The sequence below is a fragment of the Staurois parvus genome, unplaced genomic scaffold (assembly GCF_062004578.1).
Source record: "Staurois parvus isolate SC_StPar_1 unplaced genomic scaffold, SC_StPar_1.0 ptg000397l, whole genome shotgun sequence".
Taxonomy (NCBI): domain Eukaryota; kingdom Metazoa; phylum Chordata; class Amphibia; order Anura; family Ranidae; genus Staurois; species Staurois parvus.
In genome coordinates, this window is record NW_028318193.1 from 3,976,866 (window position 1) to 3,995,450 (window position 18,585).

General features: G+C 40.7%; 1 protein-coding gene across 1 annotated transcript in view; it reads left to right on the top strand.

Moving 5' to 3' along the window:
• The window catches only part of TRMT11 (tRNA methyltransferase 11), a 92,327-nt gene that overhangs the window by 57,803 nt on the left and 15,939 nt on the right, over nucleotides 1-18,585 (top strand). The window contains exons 10-12 of the mRNA XM_089686448.1: nucleotides 505-574; nucleotides 4,366-4,497; nucleotides 14,838-14,958. Of these exons, the coding sequence (XP_089542574.1) occupies nucleotides 505-574; nucleotides 4,366-4,497; nucleotides 14,838-14,958 (323 nt within the window). The remainder of the gene's footprint in view (nucleotides 1-504; nucleotides 575-4,365; nucleotides 4,498-14,837; nucleotides 14,959-18,585) is intronic.

The following is an 18,585-nucleotide window of genomic DNA, read 5'->3' on the forward strand; positions in this document are numbered from 1 at the left end:
CAATACTCACCAAAATGACTGCTTTGTATGCTTTAGTAATGGCTAATATTTTTATAGGAAGCAAAAAGGTGTTGGTACAGTTAAGCACCTGACCATATGTTCTCACTGAGCAATTCAGATGATGGTCTATGTACTGTAGAACATTATAAATGAGTCTTGTGCACACCTGTTCTGAGCCAATCTTTTGAATGACGTTTTTATCTGATGAAGTCACATATATTAAATGGCGTTGGTCGGAGATATAATAGGGATAAGTCTGTATAACAGCTGGGGCTATTCACTGTTTAAGGAGCCTGTCTCTGGTGGGGGCTGATGTCTGGCCGAAGTATGACCTTGACTTCACATGCTGACAGAAAATCAAAGACCTTAACTGCATTCCAATAAGAGAAAAAGAGAAAATTGGAGCGGTAGGGTCTGACAGAAATCAAGATCGAGCTGAGCTTTGTAAATAAACCTCTTACGTTGTATTGGCAGAATAATTGTAATTCTTCTTTCCTTGTGTAGCTCCCTATGGCATTCGAGAGTCTACAAGAAAAACCGGCACACAGAAGGAAATCATAAAGACGGAACAGTAGTAAGTTCCCTAAATTACCAAGACTGATGAGCAGGTTCCTTTCACTGTTTGTGTAGTCTACAAGTGGAGATAGGCTTAGTATGATATTATCTTTGTTTCTCTCTGTTCTGCTTTGAATTTTAACCCAGCTTTGCCTTTATTACTAATGTGAGCGAAAAGCAGAGCCATCAAGTCCTCTACTTTATAAATAGCTTTTCTTTCTTGCACAAGTGATGACACTTGAATCTATCTATTGCATGCTGTGGGGAGTAATTAGGTTGCTTGCACTCGACTTAATAGGGACAAGGAATTGCAATCTTGTATAACATTTTCCATACTGTGTCCAGCCACATAAAAAGAATATATCAAAGGTCAAGAATTTATGTCTTCATTGGAGACACAGGAAGTGGGATCTCAAAATGAGGGGACACCAACAAAAAGGGGGCAAAAATGCATTTGTAACAATCGCAGTACAACCTGCAGGACCTTACATCCAAAGCTAGCATTTGCTGATGCAACCATGTTTATTCTATCCTATCCTAATATACTGTACATATATTCTATATGCCTTGACATTCGCATGGGTGTGGGTCCCCGAACACACACTATCTGTGTTCAGGGACCCGAAGCCATGTGAACGTCAAATCGGGAGCAGCGGCTGCATCCCAGTTAGCACAGACAAGACTGCATGTATGCCATGCAGGCAAAGTATAGCCCTCACATGGATGTACTCTTGGGTATACCAATGTGAATGAGGTCTTGATTGAAAAACAAGAACATTCTTTCTCTTTTTCTCATATGGAGTCTTTCAACTTCGGGTTATAGTGTCACTTACAGAAGGATTGGTCCTTGGCAAAAAAAAGTAGGCTAGTCCAGGATAACCTCTCTTGCTACCAGCATGTCTCAGTTGTTTGCTTTTGTCCTAGGAGGAAGGATGTACAGGTATTTTCTTCACACAAACCACCTTGGGGCACATGCGAAGTTAGGTAATCCACTGCCAGTAGCTGTAAATGTATTTTCTTCAGCCTGATTTGTAAAAGACTAACATGTTTTTGCTAGCATAATCTTTTTCTTCAACATTTTATCTTAAATCTAAACTCACTGCTACTGGAGGTGGTCTTTCTGATTGCAGCTATAGGGCACGACTGTCCCCATCCAGCCTTTTGGAATGGCATGCCAAGACCCTGCTGAATTGGACATTATAAGGGTTTATTTACTAAACCTGGTTGACTCAGAATCTTGTCCACTTCTGCATAAAAACCAATCAGCTTCCTGGTTTTATTGCTGAAGCTTAACTGAACATGCTGAGGTTAGAAGCTGATTGGCTACCATGCACAGGTGTCCAAGATTCTGAGTCAACCAGGTTTAGTAAATAAACCCCTATGTGGCTAGCCTGGAAGTGAGCTTTCAAGCACTGGGTTATGCATGGGACACTTTCCAGGTCAATAGCCAATGACATCGGCTCAGCGATTGCCGTTTCACAAACACTCACTTTGTGAATGAGTCAGTTGGACTGAGCACTGGGAGCGACCTCATGTACATAGGTTGCTGGACAATTATCCAAATTATCCATCTTATTGTTAGCGACAAGGAACTTGGGACAATGCTACATCTGTGCTGGTCGTTTTCATATTTGAGACTATTCTGGAAGGATACATTTCAATTTACGATACATATTTCAGGCCATGGATTACCTGAACTACAGGAAGTGGCCTTTCTTTTTATCTTTCCAGGATCACCACAGATGGCCAAAAAGAGATTAACATGCTTTATTTTTTACCACAGCGAGGACTATTCTACCCAGAAATTAGAATTCTAATGTCATACCTAGTAATAAAGAATGGATGTCTGAATTAAATTATATTATGTCAATGGAGGAGCTGACAGCGAGCTTACAGCAGCATTACCCTAAATTTATAACCAAATGGGAGGCTTGAAAGAATTTCTGTACGTCAGATATTTTGAGACTGTACCTGGGACCTAGCATTTCACCATATTTGAACATAGGGAACAGAGATGGAAAGTCCATGAGGAAGGGGTCCCCCACCTTTTTTTTTTTCTTTACTTTTTTTTGTCTTCTCTTTTTTTTCTTTTCCTCACTCCCTCCTCTCCCTCTTTTTTAGTGTCTGCTAGTTACTTTATTGCTTTATGGTCTGGGAACACAAAGGTCTATGCACAAATATACTGTATATTTGAATGGCAAATGGGTTAAAATGATGACAAAGCTTGTTTTTTTTTTCAACTAAAATAACAAACGTCTATTCTTACCTGCTCTGTGCAGTGATTTTGCACAGAGCAGCCCCAATCCTCTTCTTTTTGGGTCCCCTCCGACGTTCCTTACTCCTCTTCCTTGAGCAGTGCTCCTAGGGAGACATAAAGTACAAATAGATAAAAATAAATTATATTTTTTTTTCTGCAGAATAGTATAAATTAATATAGTTCAACAGTTCAACCAGTAATGTAATGCTTATTGCATACAAATGTGTGATTGCCTATATGGTTATAGGGTTTATGCTCAATTTTAGCAGCTGCAATGTCATGGACTGTACCCAACTCCTTCAGAAGAAAATTCAGTTTGAATCTGAACAAAAATGTGCTGTATTTTTGTTTTGTAGATATACTGTAAGCTATATACAGGTTGTAGTACTAAATCATTTCATCATTTTCACTAGGATAGATGGTTGGAGATATAATCAATTAAAATGTTTTGTGGGGAAATTGCCTAAGCCTTTGAGAGCGATTATAGATTGGAATTTGTTTGAGAAGTTGTTGGGATCACGAGGTGATGGCAAACACGGTACGGCAAGGATATATAAAATTCTCACTGAGTTAGATATAGGTGGAAAAAAAGTAATGCATATAGAAAAATGGGAAAGAGATTTGGGTGTGGAGATAGATGAGGTTAAACAAAAAAGAATATTTAGGTTGGTTCACGAGAATATAAGCTCACGGGAGGTGGAAATTAATTTTAAATGTTTGACAAGAGGATATATCACACCGAGTATAGAACATAAGATGAGTGGGGAGAAGTCACCTTTTTGTTGGCGGGGGTGTGGAGAGATGGGCACGTTTTATCACATATGGTGGGAATGTCCAAAGATACAAATATTCTGGAGAGAAGTGGTACACCAAATTAGAAAGATTACGGAAATTGATATTAGTCTGAACCCTGGAACCTGCCTTTTACATAATACAGAAATAACAGTAAATAAATATAAAGAATCAGGAACATGGTATTTTCTAAATGCAGCCAAGGGATTGATTCCAAAATTTTGGCGTCAAGTAGAAGCTCCAAAAAAACAAGACTGGATAGTTAGAATGGACTATATTGTAAGATTAGAGAAACTGTTTTATACCCAGGAAGATGGTATGGGGATATATCAGGCAAAATGGGAAAAATGGGAAGAGTTTAGATCAAGGGTGAATGGACAAGGATAAGGCCTCTCTTTTTCCTGCCCTCTTATGGTGAGAGCACAATTTAGAGCCTCTTTTTCTCTTGCCAAAGAGTGGTAGATGTAGGGTTGGGTGGGAGGTTAGGGAGGGGGGGGTGACTTTGGATTTGCTAGTGGGGGGGTTGGGAGAAATAAGGAAAATATGGGAAATGAATATTTAAATTAGATATTGTTGTTATATGAATGTAGAGAATTTATATTGTGGATTTTAAATTTCCTAATATTTTGAAAATCAATAAACATTTAAATTAAAAAAAAAAAAATCACTTCATGCAAGTTTTTCTTAACATGCTATACAAACGTATATGTAAATATTTGTATTATACTAAAATACTACACAACAAATGCTGTGTCTTTCAGCCCTGAATGTCACGTTCCTGTTCAATTAAATTATCATCTGAGTGATATCTTCCTGGACCTGTTGAGCTTTGCAGCCGAGTTTCTTGTTATAGGAGGAAGATTAGTCTATTGGTTACCTGTGTACCGTCCAGAGTAAGTGTTTCAGAGGGCACACACTGAAATCATTCTATACTCAGAGTTGTATTATGTTTGCAGTTGTGTGCCTTTTCAATATGATTGCAGTATTTCTGTACTTTGGGGAGGGCTCTGATAGCTTTAAAATGTATATAACAAAATAATTGTATTATTAGGAGAAATACAGAAATATATTTTAGTATTTATTCATATATATGATTATATTGATATTGCTAATGTAAACAGTGCATATTCTTGTTAGTGGTTGTAAACTTCAAGAAATATGAAAAAAGCATATCCCTCCATAGTGTGTACTTGTCTCAATACAGAGCATCATTTCTGTCTGCTGTCTTGTTCCTCTGCTATCCGTATGAGTCACTTTTGATGAGTTTTCCTGACACCAAGAGAAAAATGGTGACAGAGGAGGGAGCTTTAGCTAATTGACGAATTCACCTCTGTTCTTGTGTGCTGTGTGAAGGGGGTGCCCCTTCCCTCCAATCAGCTCTGAGCAATCCTCACTGAGTGTAATTTCAGCTCTCCGTGCCCTGGTTTTCAGTTGTGAGAGATCCTCTGTAAATTCTTCACTTTGAATGGATGCAGGGAACATACAGCTGCAGATAAACAGGTACAACTCGTATGAGGATTTGTTTAAGCTCTGTGTATCACCTGAGGCATGTCACTTCTCTCAGTGTATATATAAGGGTCTAAAACCACTTTAAATTATTTGACAGTTAAAGAAATATTTTAAATTATAACTAAAAGCATTTATGATAAAAATACAATAATTTATTCAGGTCAGCCAAAATAATTTGTCCAAAATATCTACCTTATTGTAGACTTATGCGCCAGTGGATGGTGGAATGCTGCTTTGGGCGAGTTCACCCAAATCATAATACTTAATTTTTGCTGGTTAATGATCTGTACATACTAGTAAACAACTACCAATGCACCTGCTGCTTTTTATTATCCTTTAGGCCGAGTTTCTATATATGACTTTCACCAAGCAAACCTTGTTATGTGCACCATAAGGGAAAGACAGGCTTTGTTTTAGCAAGAAGCGATAATCATCTCTGTCTGAAAGATAACATCAAACTACAAAGATTATTTGTTTAATCTCACATTAACATCATTGTTGTGTCTGAATTTTTAACATTCTTCTGTTAGTAACCCTTGTGCAGTGAAATACAAATTTGTCAGAGTGTGTAAGTATTTCTGTGGACATCCCAGTTATAGTTAGGCTTTGCTGTGCAGCTTTGGTGGTTAACCATATATTTGCCAGTGATAGTTTACATTCTACATAAAGAGTCACAAAGTAAACTTGTTGTAAATGCTAAATTTAAATTCCCAAACTTAGATTTCGGCTTTGGAAGGATGCTGGGGGGTTAAATTATCCATGCATTTCTTATAGTGCCTTGAAAAAGTATACATGCTCCTTGAAATTTTCCACATTTTATCATGTTACAACCATAAACGTAAATGTATTTATTGGGATTTTATGTGATAGACCAACACAAAGTGGCACATAATTGTGAAGTGGAAGGAAAATGATAAATGTTTTTCAAAATTCTTTACAAACAAATATCTGATAGGTGTGGCATGCATTTGTATTCAGCCCCCTTTACTCTGATACCCGTAACTAAAATCTAGTGAAACCAATTGCCTTCAGAGGTCACTTAATTAGTAAAAAGAGTCCAGCCATGTGTACTTTAATCTCAGTATAAATACAGCTGTTCTGTGAAGCTCTCAGAGACACAGTGCTGCTGCCCAAAGGTATCCCTATGCTCTTTCATCTAGAGTGGGGGCACGCTAATATAGGAGGTGTGTTACTGGTCAGATCACCAGGTAAAACCAGAGGTGGAAAAGCCTAAACAAAGAACACTATTGCAGCCTCCACATCTAATGATTGGTAAGCTGCCCTGTATTACTTATTTTGGTTTTGGGTTTAATGACCTTTAATCATAGTTAGTTTGTTTAGTATGCTATCAGCATGTTTGGTTTTTTTCATTTGTGAGAGGGGTTTAGAAAACTTCTGAAGTCTGCCTGATTACATAGGGGTCAATTCACTAAGAGTTAAATAATGACTGAAAAAATGCAGTAAAATAACGCATGTGGTAAATCTTTGCAAATGTGAAATTCACTAAGAATTTTTCTGTAAACAACTCTTGCAGTAAAATATCAACATTTTCTCAAGTGGTAATTTATCGCACGATAGCTAGTTGTTAAGGGAGCCAGCCGCCACGTCCTTATCAACGGATCACTCCTCAGCTGTCAGCTGAATGTACATAAAATATGCCAGCAGTTAACAATTAAAAAAAAAACAAAAAAAAAAACGCACCAAAATAAAAAAAAAACATCCCTTAGGTCTGGTATAGAATTTGGGGGAACCCCATGACAATTAAAAAAAAAAAAATGGTGTGGATGGTCCCCTCAAAATCCACACCAGACCCAAGGGCGTGGTATGGATTTTGGAGGGACAACACACCATTTTTTTTTTTTTTTTGTTAAATTTTGGCATGGGGTTCAACCTAAAATCCATACCAGACCTGAAGGACCTGGTAAGGATTGGTGGGGATCTCCACACTGCATCGGAAAAAATACTGCATGTGATACTGCCAGCAAACCCCTGGTTGCGATATTTACCAGCACATATTTTTTTATTCTGCGTTAAATACCAAATAACAGTTATTTATTAATTTTTGTGTGAATTGATAATTTCTTTAGCACGTGAGATAATTTATGCAAATGAGTTACATTACCATGTTAACGCATGCGGTAATCTTTAGTGAATTGACCCCATAGGGTGCAATGCAGCGAACAAAAAACAATTTTATATTGTATTGTGTGCAGTTGGAAGCACTATGGGTGGCTTTCTTAACCGTATTTTTTTTTTTCCTAATCAAAGCTTTCTATGCTGAAATCATATGCTGATACAGTTAAAGTAGAACTTTGGCCTTCTATTAAAAAATATGAGCTGCATTTGCTTTTGCAGTATTCTGTTTCTCCCCCTGCAAGTCCCACAGATGTCTCATGAGCCTGTTGGTGAAGTCTGTCTAATGCAGCTTCCAGTGATGGTGTGGCAACAATGCTGTGCTGCTCCTGAATTCAGAGCAGAGTTGACACACTCATGTAGGCTATGCCTGCTTGCACATCTGTGAATTGAGAAGATGTTGCACTAGGTGTGGCCATCAGTATTGTCACTGCTGATTCACAAGCATGTGGCTTGTAAAACAACACATGGCCACATCTTGTCCTGTCCACTGCTTTCTAGATTGACAGCACTGCCTCTTTTGCTGAAACCCTCCAACTGTGAGTCGAGGTGTCTAACAAGGGGAGCATGTGAGACACATATGAAGGAAGATTTGGCTTAGTCAAGGACGACAAAGAAAAATTTTATTTACTTAATGAGCCTTGTGAAGCCCAATATGGAATATATACATCTACAGTATTACATAGATAATAGATGTAGTACTCATGAACCACAGCAAAAAATAAACAGTATAGTCTTGAGTTAGTTATAAATATCATAAAGAGCTTGATAATAAAAGGATGATTGAGGGTTACAAAGAATCTGTATTTTTATTTAGACATATTCTTTAGACTTTTTTAATTATTATGAATTCCTCTTTGCCTATAAATATTGCATTTAAAAGGAATACGTTTCACCCAGATGGCTGAAGATATCCATATTTTAGAAATATTTCTACCTGCAGTTTCCTGATTTCTGTATATCAGACCTCCACCGCTGTTTGAAAAAGCTCATTCTTAGGCCCCTTTCACACAGGCGGACCAATTGGGTGTGTCTGTCCGTTTATCAGGGAGACCCGATTGGATCAGATGGGGGATCCATTCCCCATCCGTCGATGACATTCGGATGTAAACAGAAAGGTGGTCCATTTACATCCGACCGGCCCAGAAAGAACAACAGGCTGTGCAAATGTCTGCTCTGCACAAATGGAGCACAAGTGGAGCGGAAACAGACCTGTCCTCCATCTGCTCTGCGGGGATTAGATTCCCCACTGAGCAGGCACCAGTGTGAAAAACTCTTTAGGGGTAGAGGAGGCAAAACACTCCTGTATTACATCTCCAAGTTGTACCTTGATAAGGTGGTTAAAGGATAAGGTCACCTTTTAACAAAAATAATAAAGGCACATTTTTTGCAGGTAAAAAAATTTGCGTTTTCTTATTTTTTGTTTTTGGAGCCTCTAAAGCAATGCACCAGTGATCAGCAGATTGCTAGTGCCATGCAGGTCTCCCCCCTGGTCTGTCAGTATATCTGCTTGCTCGTATGTCCCGTACAAACAGGCAGATACTACTGTGAGGAAGGCTCAATGAACTACCACGGCATTGTGGGGCACTGTGGTAGTTCATTGAAAACTACAAGCCAACAGGTGCAAAGGCTGCCAGGAGATGTAGTTTTTGCCATTCACAGAAAGCTGTGAATGAATGACGTGGCTGGGCAGGTGGAGCCCCGCACGGCCACGTTTTTTTTTTTTAATTGTGACAGCGAGGGGGGGGCATGCAGTTGCTGGTCAGATTGTAACATGTTACATCCTGAATATGAATATGGATGTAACATGTAATGAAAGGCGAACCTATCTTATAAAAATTGGAAATGCCTTTACCAGATTAGTAGTAATTGTAGTATCCTAATAACCTTTCAAGTCCAGTGGTGATAGTCCTCTGGAGGGGCTTGTAGAAAATACATTCTGGAACTAGGTTGTCTATTAGACCATATTTAAGCTGTATTTAAATTATTTTTATTATGCAGTTTATTTGATTATAATGTTATGGGGTATAGTTGTATAGCGCCCTGAAAACTTCAGTAGGGACTGATATTGCGTACAATCAATTTAAATGGAGAGCACTTGTCATCACACAGGAATATTCATTGTTGGTGCTGAAAGCAATAGTAAAGGGCCTGTCACCTTACTCCAGATGCCTATTACCATTTGCATTTTCAGTAGAATTTAGCAACCTCAAAGATCAGTGGCTGCTCAAATTCATTAACCTTCCTTTACTGTACAGTGTGGCGTTGTATACATAGAATACCTGCAGTACTGACAACATAAGCATCATCTGCTCAGTACAACATTTAAAGAACACAGTTCAATGGTAATTAACAATATGAAGGGTAGATTTTTGCTGCTTTAATTTTAAACCTGGCAGTGGTTTCATTTTTTTTTCCATGAACTTCACCCCGTGACAAGTTGCTATATTTTGAAACCAAACACTCATTTTCAACAGCTTTTAGAAGTTAATATTGTTTGACAAGTATTGGATAAAGGGATTAGGTGCTTGTTCTGGTTTATTGCTGAGAGTTAGAAATCAGTCTGGGTATGGGATGCTGAGAACGTGCACTGAGCAAATCCAGAGAGCAGACAGTATTATGACACAACGAGGAAAGGCCACAAACATGGCCGATTTGGAGATATTTTACACTTCTCAGAAACAGAAATTCCTCTGCATGAAATGTAAAATTAATTAGAAGTCTAATAGTTCTCCTAAGCCTGTGACTGCCATCTCAAAGTACTTGTTTTATTTAGGCTCTAAGGAAATTAATACATCTATTTAAACAGGTCATTTTTTGGAGGGGGGAGAAGAAAAAAGAGAAAATCTTTGTTGATGAATCCATAACATTTTCTGCTCTTTCACCTTTTTTACGCAGAAAGTGTGAGAATGCTGACGTAAAGTTGACTGTTATGTTACTGCAGATAACTAGATCAGCATTTGTAAAGTTATTAGAAAAAACAAATCCTTTTGTTTTAATTAGTTTTTTTCCAAAATATATTAGTACGCTGATAAAAAAAAAAAAAGCGTTAATTGTGCACCAGTTGTCTATAGTTTAATTGCTGTTTGTGGTATGTGAGTGTCCCTAGGCACTCCTTTTTACAGCATCGTAGCTGTGAATCTGCAGTGTGAGATCTAAGTCAATGCTGACTCTAACTGCACTAACATTGGGGAACTGGAGTAAGTACAGAGAAGCGCAACCAAATTGATAAGAGGCATGGAGGAAAGATTAGAGGAACTGAATTTATTCTCTCTTGAGAAGAAGAGATTAAGGGGGGATATGATCAACATGTATAAATACATCATCCAGCTCAGTAAGTCCTGGATTATTTCTTCGATACACAGAATATAACTGGATACTAACATTTATAGGTAAAGTTGATCCAGGGAATATCCGATTGCCTCTCGGGGGATCAGGAAGGAATTTTTTTTTCCCTGCAGTAGCAAATTGGATCATGCTTTGCTGGGTTTTGTGCCTTCCTCTGGATCAACTGTGGGTATAGGATTATAACTTTTTTTTTTCTTTTTTTACTGGTTGAACTAGATGGACTTTTTTTTTTTTTCAACCAGACTAACTATGTAACATAAGGGGACTAAGGTTTGGTGATGTCACTACCTTGCTGCCCCTTGTTCTCCTTGATGAAGGTTTTAACAGGAGGAAGCAAAACCTTGTCTACCAAGATGTCTGCCTACATACAAAGTCACTGTATACAACAAACAGTATTCAGTACAACATGTGATTAAACAGTCCACAGTGAATAATGCATAGAGTTCACAAAGCAGGTAGATGGATGGGTGGAAAGGTGAATGAGATAAACACCCTCTGTCCGGCAGCTCCTAGCCAGTGTATCTGGGTAATCCCTCACAAGCATACAAAGGAAACCGAGCAGGGCACCAGATTAGTGTATGGTTAAAAACAACACTTTAATTCCATTTGTCACTTACACCTGGAGCAGTTTACAGGTCTTTCAGATGTAAGAGTGGTGGTGCGATATGACAGCTCACAGCAATCTGGATGGACTGATAGGGCTTCAGGGTACAAACAGGTACCCGCTGCAAGATGATAGATCGGCAGTGTCTCTCCTCTCACGGCAGTAACAAGAAGGCAGATAGAAGAACGTGACAGGCTGTGGGGGAAGGGAGGGGGGCTGCAACGCGTTTCTGAGGCCCTGCCTCTTTTTTCAAGCACTTGCAGTCTACCCCCCCCCCCCCCCCACAGCCTGTTTGATGGTCTGCCTTCCTGTTAGTGCCGTGAGTGAGAGGAGAGACACTGCCGATCTGTCTTCTTGTAGCTGGTCCCTGCTTGTACCCTGCAGCCATATCAGTCCATCCAGATTGCTGTGAGCTGTCATATTGCACCACCACTCTGACACTTAGAGCAATCTACAGGTCCTTCAGATGTAAGTGACAAATGGAACGTTGTTTTTAAACATACTCCACTCTGGCACCCTGCTCTGTTTCCACTGTACAGAACAAGATATTATTATTATACAGTGTTTATATAGTGCTAAAGGGTTTGCTCAGCGCTGTACATTAGATTGGGGGGACAGTACATGAGACAATACAGTAACAATACAATACACGAGGGGTTCGAGGGCCCTGCTCTTTCGAGCTTACAATCTAGGAGGGAGGGGGTAGAGGTACAGGAGGAAGTGGCTGTGGGCGATGGAGTGGTAGGAGGAGTGGAGGAGAACAGCTGTTAGGTAAGGGTGGGGTAAGCTTCCCTGAAGAGATGGATTTTCAGGGTGCGCCTGAAGGTGAGCAGGGTAGGTGACAGTCTGATGGATTGGGGTAGGGAGTTCCAGAGGATGGGGGAAGTCCTGGAGAAGTCGTGCAGTCGGGCGTGGGAGGTAAGTCAGTAATGGGGAAATATCAGCTGCAGGATGACTAAAGGCAATGCGGGGGATAAAATCCTTTGCCCTCTGCCTCATGTTCTAAGGACACGGCTTTCAGAGTTGAGTTCCTCTTTACGGCATTGTTTATTCAACTTAATAAGAACTGACAAATTTAAATACTGCTTTGCTCACCGGTGGCTGCAAAAAAAACCCCTCAAAACCCAGCTCTACAGAGAATACCATGTGTGACAATGCTGAACTGTTTTGCCCTCTTATAAAGTACAAGTTTTTGATTTGAATGAAAACTCATATTCCTGTATTTTCATTTTTGAGTCTGGCCGCTGAGTTCAGGATAGACTGAAGGGGGGATAGTCTGCGATGAGGTAGGCCGGTGAGAAGGGAGTTGCAGTAGTCCAGGCGTGAGATAATAAGGGAGTTAACGAGTAGTTTAGTAGTGTCTGGGGTTAGGAACAAACGTATTTTGGAGATGTTGCGGAGGTGGAGCCTGCATGAGTTTGCCAATGATTGGACATGGGGTTGGAAGGACAGGTTTGAGGCTAGAGTGACACCTAGGACTTTGGCTTGCTTGGTGGGACTGATGGTGGCGTTGTTGGTCGTGATGGAGAGGGTGGGGGGGGGGGGGTGTCACGGGCTGGGGGGAAAATCAGGAGCTCGGTTTTGGAAAGGTTCAATTTGAGGAAATGGAGCGACATCCAGTCTGATATGTCGTTCAGTAGGTGGGTGATACGGGCGGAGACTGAAGGGGTGAGTTGGGGGGGTGGAGAGGTAAATTTGCGTGTCATCGGCATAGAGGTGATAGTTGAAGCCATGGGAGTGTATCAGGTTGCCGAGGGAGGAGGTGTAGATGGAGAAGAGAAGAGGCCCGAGGACAGAGCCTTAGGGGACCCTAACAGAGAGGGGGGGAGAGGGGGAGGTGGTAGCGCTATAGGTAACGCTGAAGGAGCATTGGGATAGATAGGAGGAGAGCCAGGAGAGAGCAGAGTCTCTGATGCCAAGGGAGTGTAGTTTATTAAGGAGGAGGGGGTGGTCAACTGTGTCAAAGGCCGCAGAGAGGTCGAGGAGTAGGAGGACTGAGTAGTGGCTATTAGCTTTGGCGGTTAGCAGGTCATTAGTGATTTTGAGTAGGGCGGTTTCGGTGGAGTGTAGGGGACGGAAGCCAGACTGTAGTGGATCGAGGAGGTTGTTGTCAGTGAGGTGGGCGCTTAGGCGATTGTAGACTGTTTGTGAAATATTTTCCATATACCTGTATGTGATGCCCAGGGCAAAGCTGGTCTATAGGTAAATGTTTTAATTTTGTGAGCAGGAAAGGTTTTTTTGTCTAACACTATGTACTATTTTACTATCTCTGCAATGCATGAAAGGATTTTTGCTCTCCTTCTCACAAACTTTTTACACAAATAATTATTCTTAAAAAAGGTAAACTTGCATTGCATCCATTTAATGATTAGAATAGAGGTCAGCACTTATCTTGAAAAAAAAAAATATATATATTAAAAAATAAATAAATATATATATATATATATATATATATAAATATATTTATATATATATATATATATATATATATATATATATATACAGTCTCAAGAGCATGGGGGAGATTCCAGGAGACAGGCAGTTACTCTAGGAGAGTTGGACAGGGCTATAGAAGGTCCTTAACCCATCAACCCATATATATATATATATATATATATATATATATATATATATATATATATATATTATAGAGAGAGAGAGATTCCTTAACAACATGAGTCCCAGTGTAAATTAATTATTAAATGAAAGATGAAACCTTTTTGGTTGTTATGGGAAATAGATGCCCTTTTTTCTTCATAGGTCTGCCCCATACAAATCAGGCACAAATAAAGGGACATTGTATTCTATAGCAGGAATAGTTAATAGTGGTAAGAGAATTGCACGTGTCCTTTTGATTCATCCGCATATCACATTTCCACAGAACCCAGGCTTTTGGGTGATTGCAAACAGATTTATTAGATTTTCCTGATGTAGCCTCTAAATGGATGGTGTGGTTGTCCTTATCTGTTTTAATGATCATTTGCGCAAATCGCTCCAACAGTCTACACTCCATTGTATCCTATGTTTAGCAATCTGTTGCTAATTTCTAGCAATAAATCTCACGCAGTTTTTGTATTGCCATTGCGCTACCAAAACTTGCTCATTGGGCACCCAAACTAAGAGAGATATCTCTGGGTTACATCTATAAGCATAGGCTTACAGATCATTTGTGGGAAGCTTTTTAAATGTTTACTTCAATTAGATCAGATTAGATTGTATGTATGGTAGGCTGATCAACTGACAGATGTGTTTCCATTCTTTCTGCACATAACAAGCTACATTATATCTATTATTATTATAAATACAGCATTTATTGTGCAGCTGTATAAGTATTACAGTATTTTCACTACTTGTCAATATATGCAGAACATTCATCTGAATATCAGTTTTGTGAAACTGGGTGTAGAAGTGGTCCTCTGGGTACTAACCATAAAGTTACCACACTGATGTGCATTTTCGATTTGTTGCCAGTTTCCTTAGCTGAGTCGATCTCTTTCACAATATGTGCTTGGCTTAGTAAATCATCTTAATGGTATGTAAAACACAATGGAGTGTTAGTGAGAACGGCCTCTGAAATACTCTTGAAAGGCTAATGCTTGTGGTTCATTGCCTGATTTTTAAAGTTCTGCTTTCTTTTAGATATACAGAGGAGGTTGTACCCCGGCATCCATGCCTGAAACTTATTAGCAACTGTGAACAGATGCTTTCCAGCCACACGTCTCGCCGCCTGATAACAATGGAAAAGGTGAAGGAGTTTGAGGTAAGAGTGCTGAGACAGAGCAGAAGGCAGAGTAGGGACACATTTTTACCTGTGTCAGAATCAGCCATTCAGCATGTTTGCAATTGTCTCACTTTTCATTTCTATATTACATCATACTGTGTGCTATTTAACAGCGGGAAGCCAGATTTCTCCTTTCCCTTATCAACAGACCTGTTGAATTCTATTGCTACTCTTTTGTAGCTATGTGTTTCTGACAGTGTACGGAGTACAGATCTATTTTACAATCTTTGTTAATATAAATAGAGAAGCTTATTGGGCCACAGAACATTGTACATCAAAATAAAGATATATTCATCCAATAATATCAAAGCATTTTTAATTTCATATAGTAGTGTGGTACTCAGTTCTAATGGCATATCTTGTGTATAATAATAAAATACATGCATAAAATTACCAACCAATGTGCTTAAAATAAACAAATAATATAAATCCTACTTCTTGATTCCCGATGGTATAAAAATACAGTCACATAAATATACGAAGTGCAAGTGTGAAAAAAAAAAGCATAATTTCAAATACACTCTGCTGGGTGCTAATCCCACAATCAAAATGCTGTACAGTATACAAAGGATTGTTACAATTTTACCCCTTTTGGGGATTATTCCCAAAGACAAATGTTGTGCAATATTAGTACTGTGTAATAATAATGTACAAAAAACATATATTAAAGTCCACACTTCTTAACCACCTCCTGCCCGCCATATAGTCCAATGACGGGCGCAAGGTGGTTCTCTCGTTCTGGAAGGACGTCATATAACGTTCTCCCATTCTCACCACGCATGCGCGGCTCAGGGAGCGCGCAGCGCAGCGATCGGTGGTGCGCTGTGTCCCTCGGACACAGCGGATCACCGATCCATGGAAAAAGCCAAAGATGTCAACTCGGTCATGTGATCAGCTGTGTCCAATTACAGCTGATCACACGTAAACAGGGAAATGCCGGTTATCGGCATTTCTCTTCTCACGAGCAGTCACGCTGACAGCTCGTGAGGAGAGGAGAGCCGGTAATCGGCATTCCGTGGAGGGGACATTTACACTGATCATCAGGGCACTGATGATCAGTGTGGCCCCAGAAGTGCCACCTGTCAGTGTCCATCAGTGCCAGCTGTCAGTGCTGAACAGTGCCACGTGCCAGTGCCCATCTGAGCTGCCTTTCAGTGCCACCCATCAGTGCCAGTCAGTGCCACCTATCAGTGCTGCCAGTCAGTGCCGCATATCAGTGCCACTCAGTGCCATATATCAGTGCCTCCTTTCAGTGCCTGTCAATGCCCATCAGTGCCACCTACCAGTGCCTCCTCATCAGTGTCCATCAGTGCAGCCTATCAGTGCCCATCACTGCAGCCTCATTAGCGCACATTAGTGAAGGAGAAAAATCACTTATTTACAAAATTTTATAACAAAAACTAAGAAAAAAATACCACAAAAATAAAGCTCTATCTGTCACAAAAAAATGATAAAAATTTCATATGGGTACAGTGTTGTATGACCGCGCAATTGTCATTCAAAATGTGACAGCGCTGAGAGCTGGAAATTGGACTGGGCAGGAAGGGGGTATAAGTGCCCTGTAGGAAAGCAGTTAAATAAATTAATTTAGCGCAACAGTTTGTACTAGTCCATATCCACAAATAGTAATTCCAAACAGTGCTGAGTGATTTTCAATCCTTGCAACTATTCACTCTGATTAGTGCGTTTTCCGCAACTGTGCTCCACAGATATAACAAATGTCTGCTCGCGTTAACATTTTTAGTTCACTTTGCATTTTTGGTTAAAATTAAAGTCAGTGTAAAATCATTTAACCACTTTCTGCTCATAGGATGTTCCCGTACGTCCTTGGGTTGAGTGGTTATACTGGGGCAAAGGCTGCAGTCATGTCCTTGGTATCTTTTCTTTTTTTTTTCTTCCAGCAACGATCTTTCTTGTAAAAGCAATCCTAGCTGCTAAATAGCCGCTGGATCGCTTTTACATCGTCCCCTTCCACAGAGGAGCCCAGGACTGAAGCTGGCAGTACCATTAACTTACTGTACAGATGACCGAGGACTTGAACTTCCCTGATCATCTTTATGGTCTAAGAAACCGGAAGCAATGTGTATTTTGTAACTTCCGGTTTTGGTCTACTGTAAACAGGTCGCTACCAGCCTGTGAAAGCATCTGTTCAAACCAATCTGGATTTGGTCAGATTCGTGAAAGGACAGAGGAGAGATATAGGGTCTAATAGACCCAAAATGTTCAGTAAAGAGTACCTGTCATGGCCCATGTTATCAAAAGGGATGTTGTCCATGATCGCAATTTAAAAAATTTAAGACACCGTGTAAAAAAAAAAAAAAGGAAAAAATGTAAAGCTCCAGGATTGTTTGTAGCACTCCTACTAATAGTGCTGATATCTGTAGTCATGCTCTCTTCTGCTGTTACTATTCCCTATCCTTGGAGTTCCCTTTTGCTCTGTCAGGTGCACCTGGGTCCTCTGCCCTTTCAGCTGAATTCTCTACCACAGTCATGCAAAACTTCATGACCCCAATTAAGTTTGCTGACTTAGATGACATAGCCTGCACTGATAAGGCTGCGCTCATGGTCACTGATAAGGCTGCGCTCATGGTCACTGATAGGCTGCACTCATGGTCACTGATAGGCTGCACTCATGGTCACTGATAGGCTGCACTCATGGTCACTGATAGGCTGCACTCATGGTCACTGATATGCTGTTCTGATGGCCACTGATATGCTGCTCTGATGGTCATTGATAGGCTGCACTGATGGGCACTGGTAGGCAGCACTGATAGGCTGCATTGATGGTCACTGATAGGTGGCACTGATGGTCACTGGTACACTGGTAGGTGGCATTGGGTGGGGCATTAAAAGGTATCACTGATAGGCGGCACTTATGGGCACTGATAGGCTGCATTGATGGTCACTGGTAGGCAGCACTGATGATCACTGGTACACTGGTAGGTGGCACTGATGGTCATTGGTACACTAATATGCTGCTCTGATGGTCACTGGTAGGCAGCACTGATGGTCACTGGTAGGCTGCACTGATGGGCACTAATATGTGGCACTGATGGGCACTGATATGCTGCACTGGTGGTTACTGGTAAGCGGCACTGATAGGCGTCACTGGTAGGCAGCACTGATGGTCACCGGTAGGCAGCACTGATGGTCACTGGTACGCTGGTAGGTGGCACTGGTGGGCACTAATAGGCAGCACTGATGGTCACTGGTAGGCTGCACTGATGGTTACTGGTACATTGATAGGCAGCACTGATGGTCACTTATAGGCAGCACTGATAGGCTGCATTGATGGTCACTGGTAGGCAGCACTGATGGTCATTGGTACACTGGTAGGCAGCACTGATGGTCACTGATAGGTGGCAGTAATGGGTATTGATAGGCTGCACTGATACATGGCCGCATCGGCTGTCCAGGGGGTAATGTGCTCCTGGGCTGCCCAAACCTGATTCGCAATCGCAGCCCATCCAGGGGAGAACCAAAGCAACGAAGGGTCCTCTGCAAGTGAGTGTCTAGCTCGGGGCCATTGCTAAGCCCAATTAGCACCGCCGGTTCCTGCTCCGAGGTGAGGCTGAAACTCTCCCTGGAAAGCTCGGCCTGGACTTG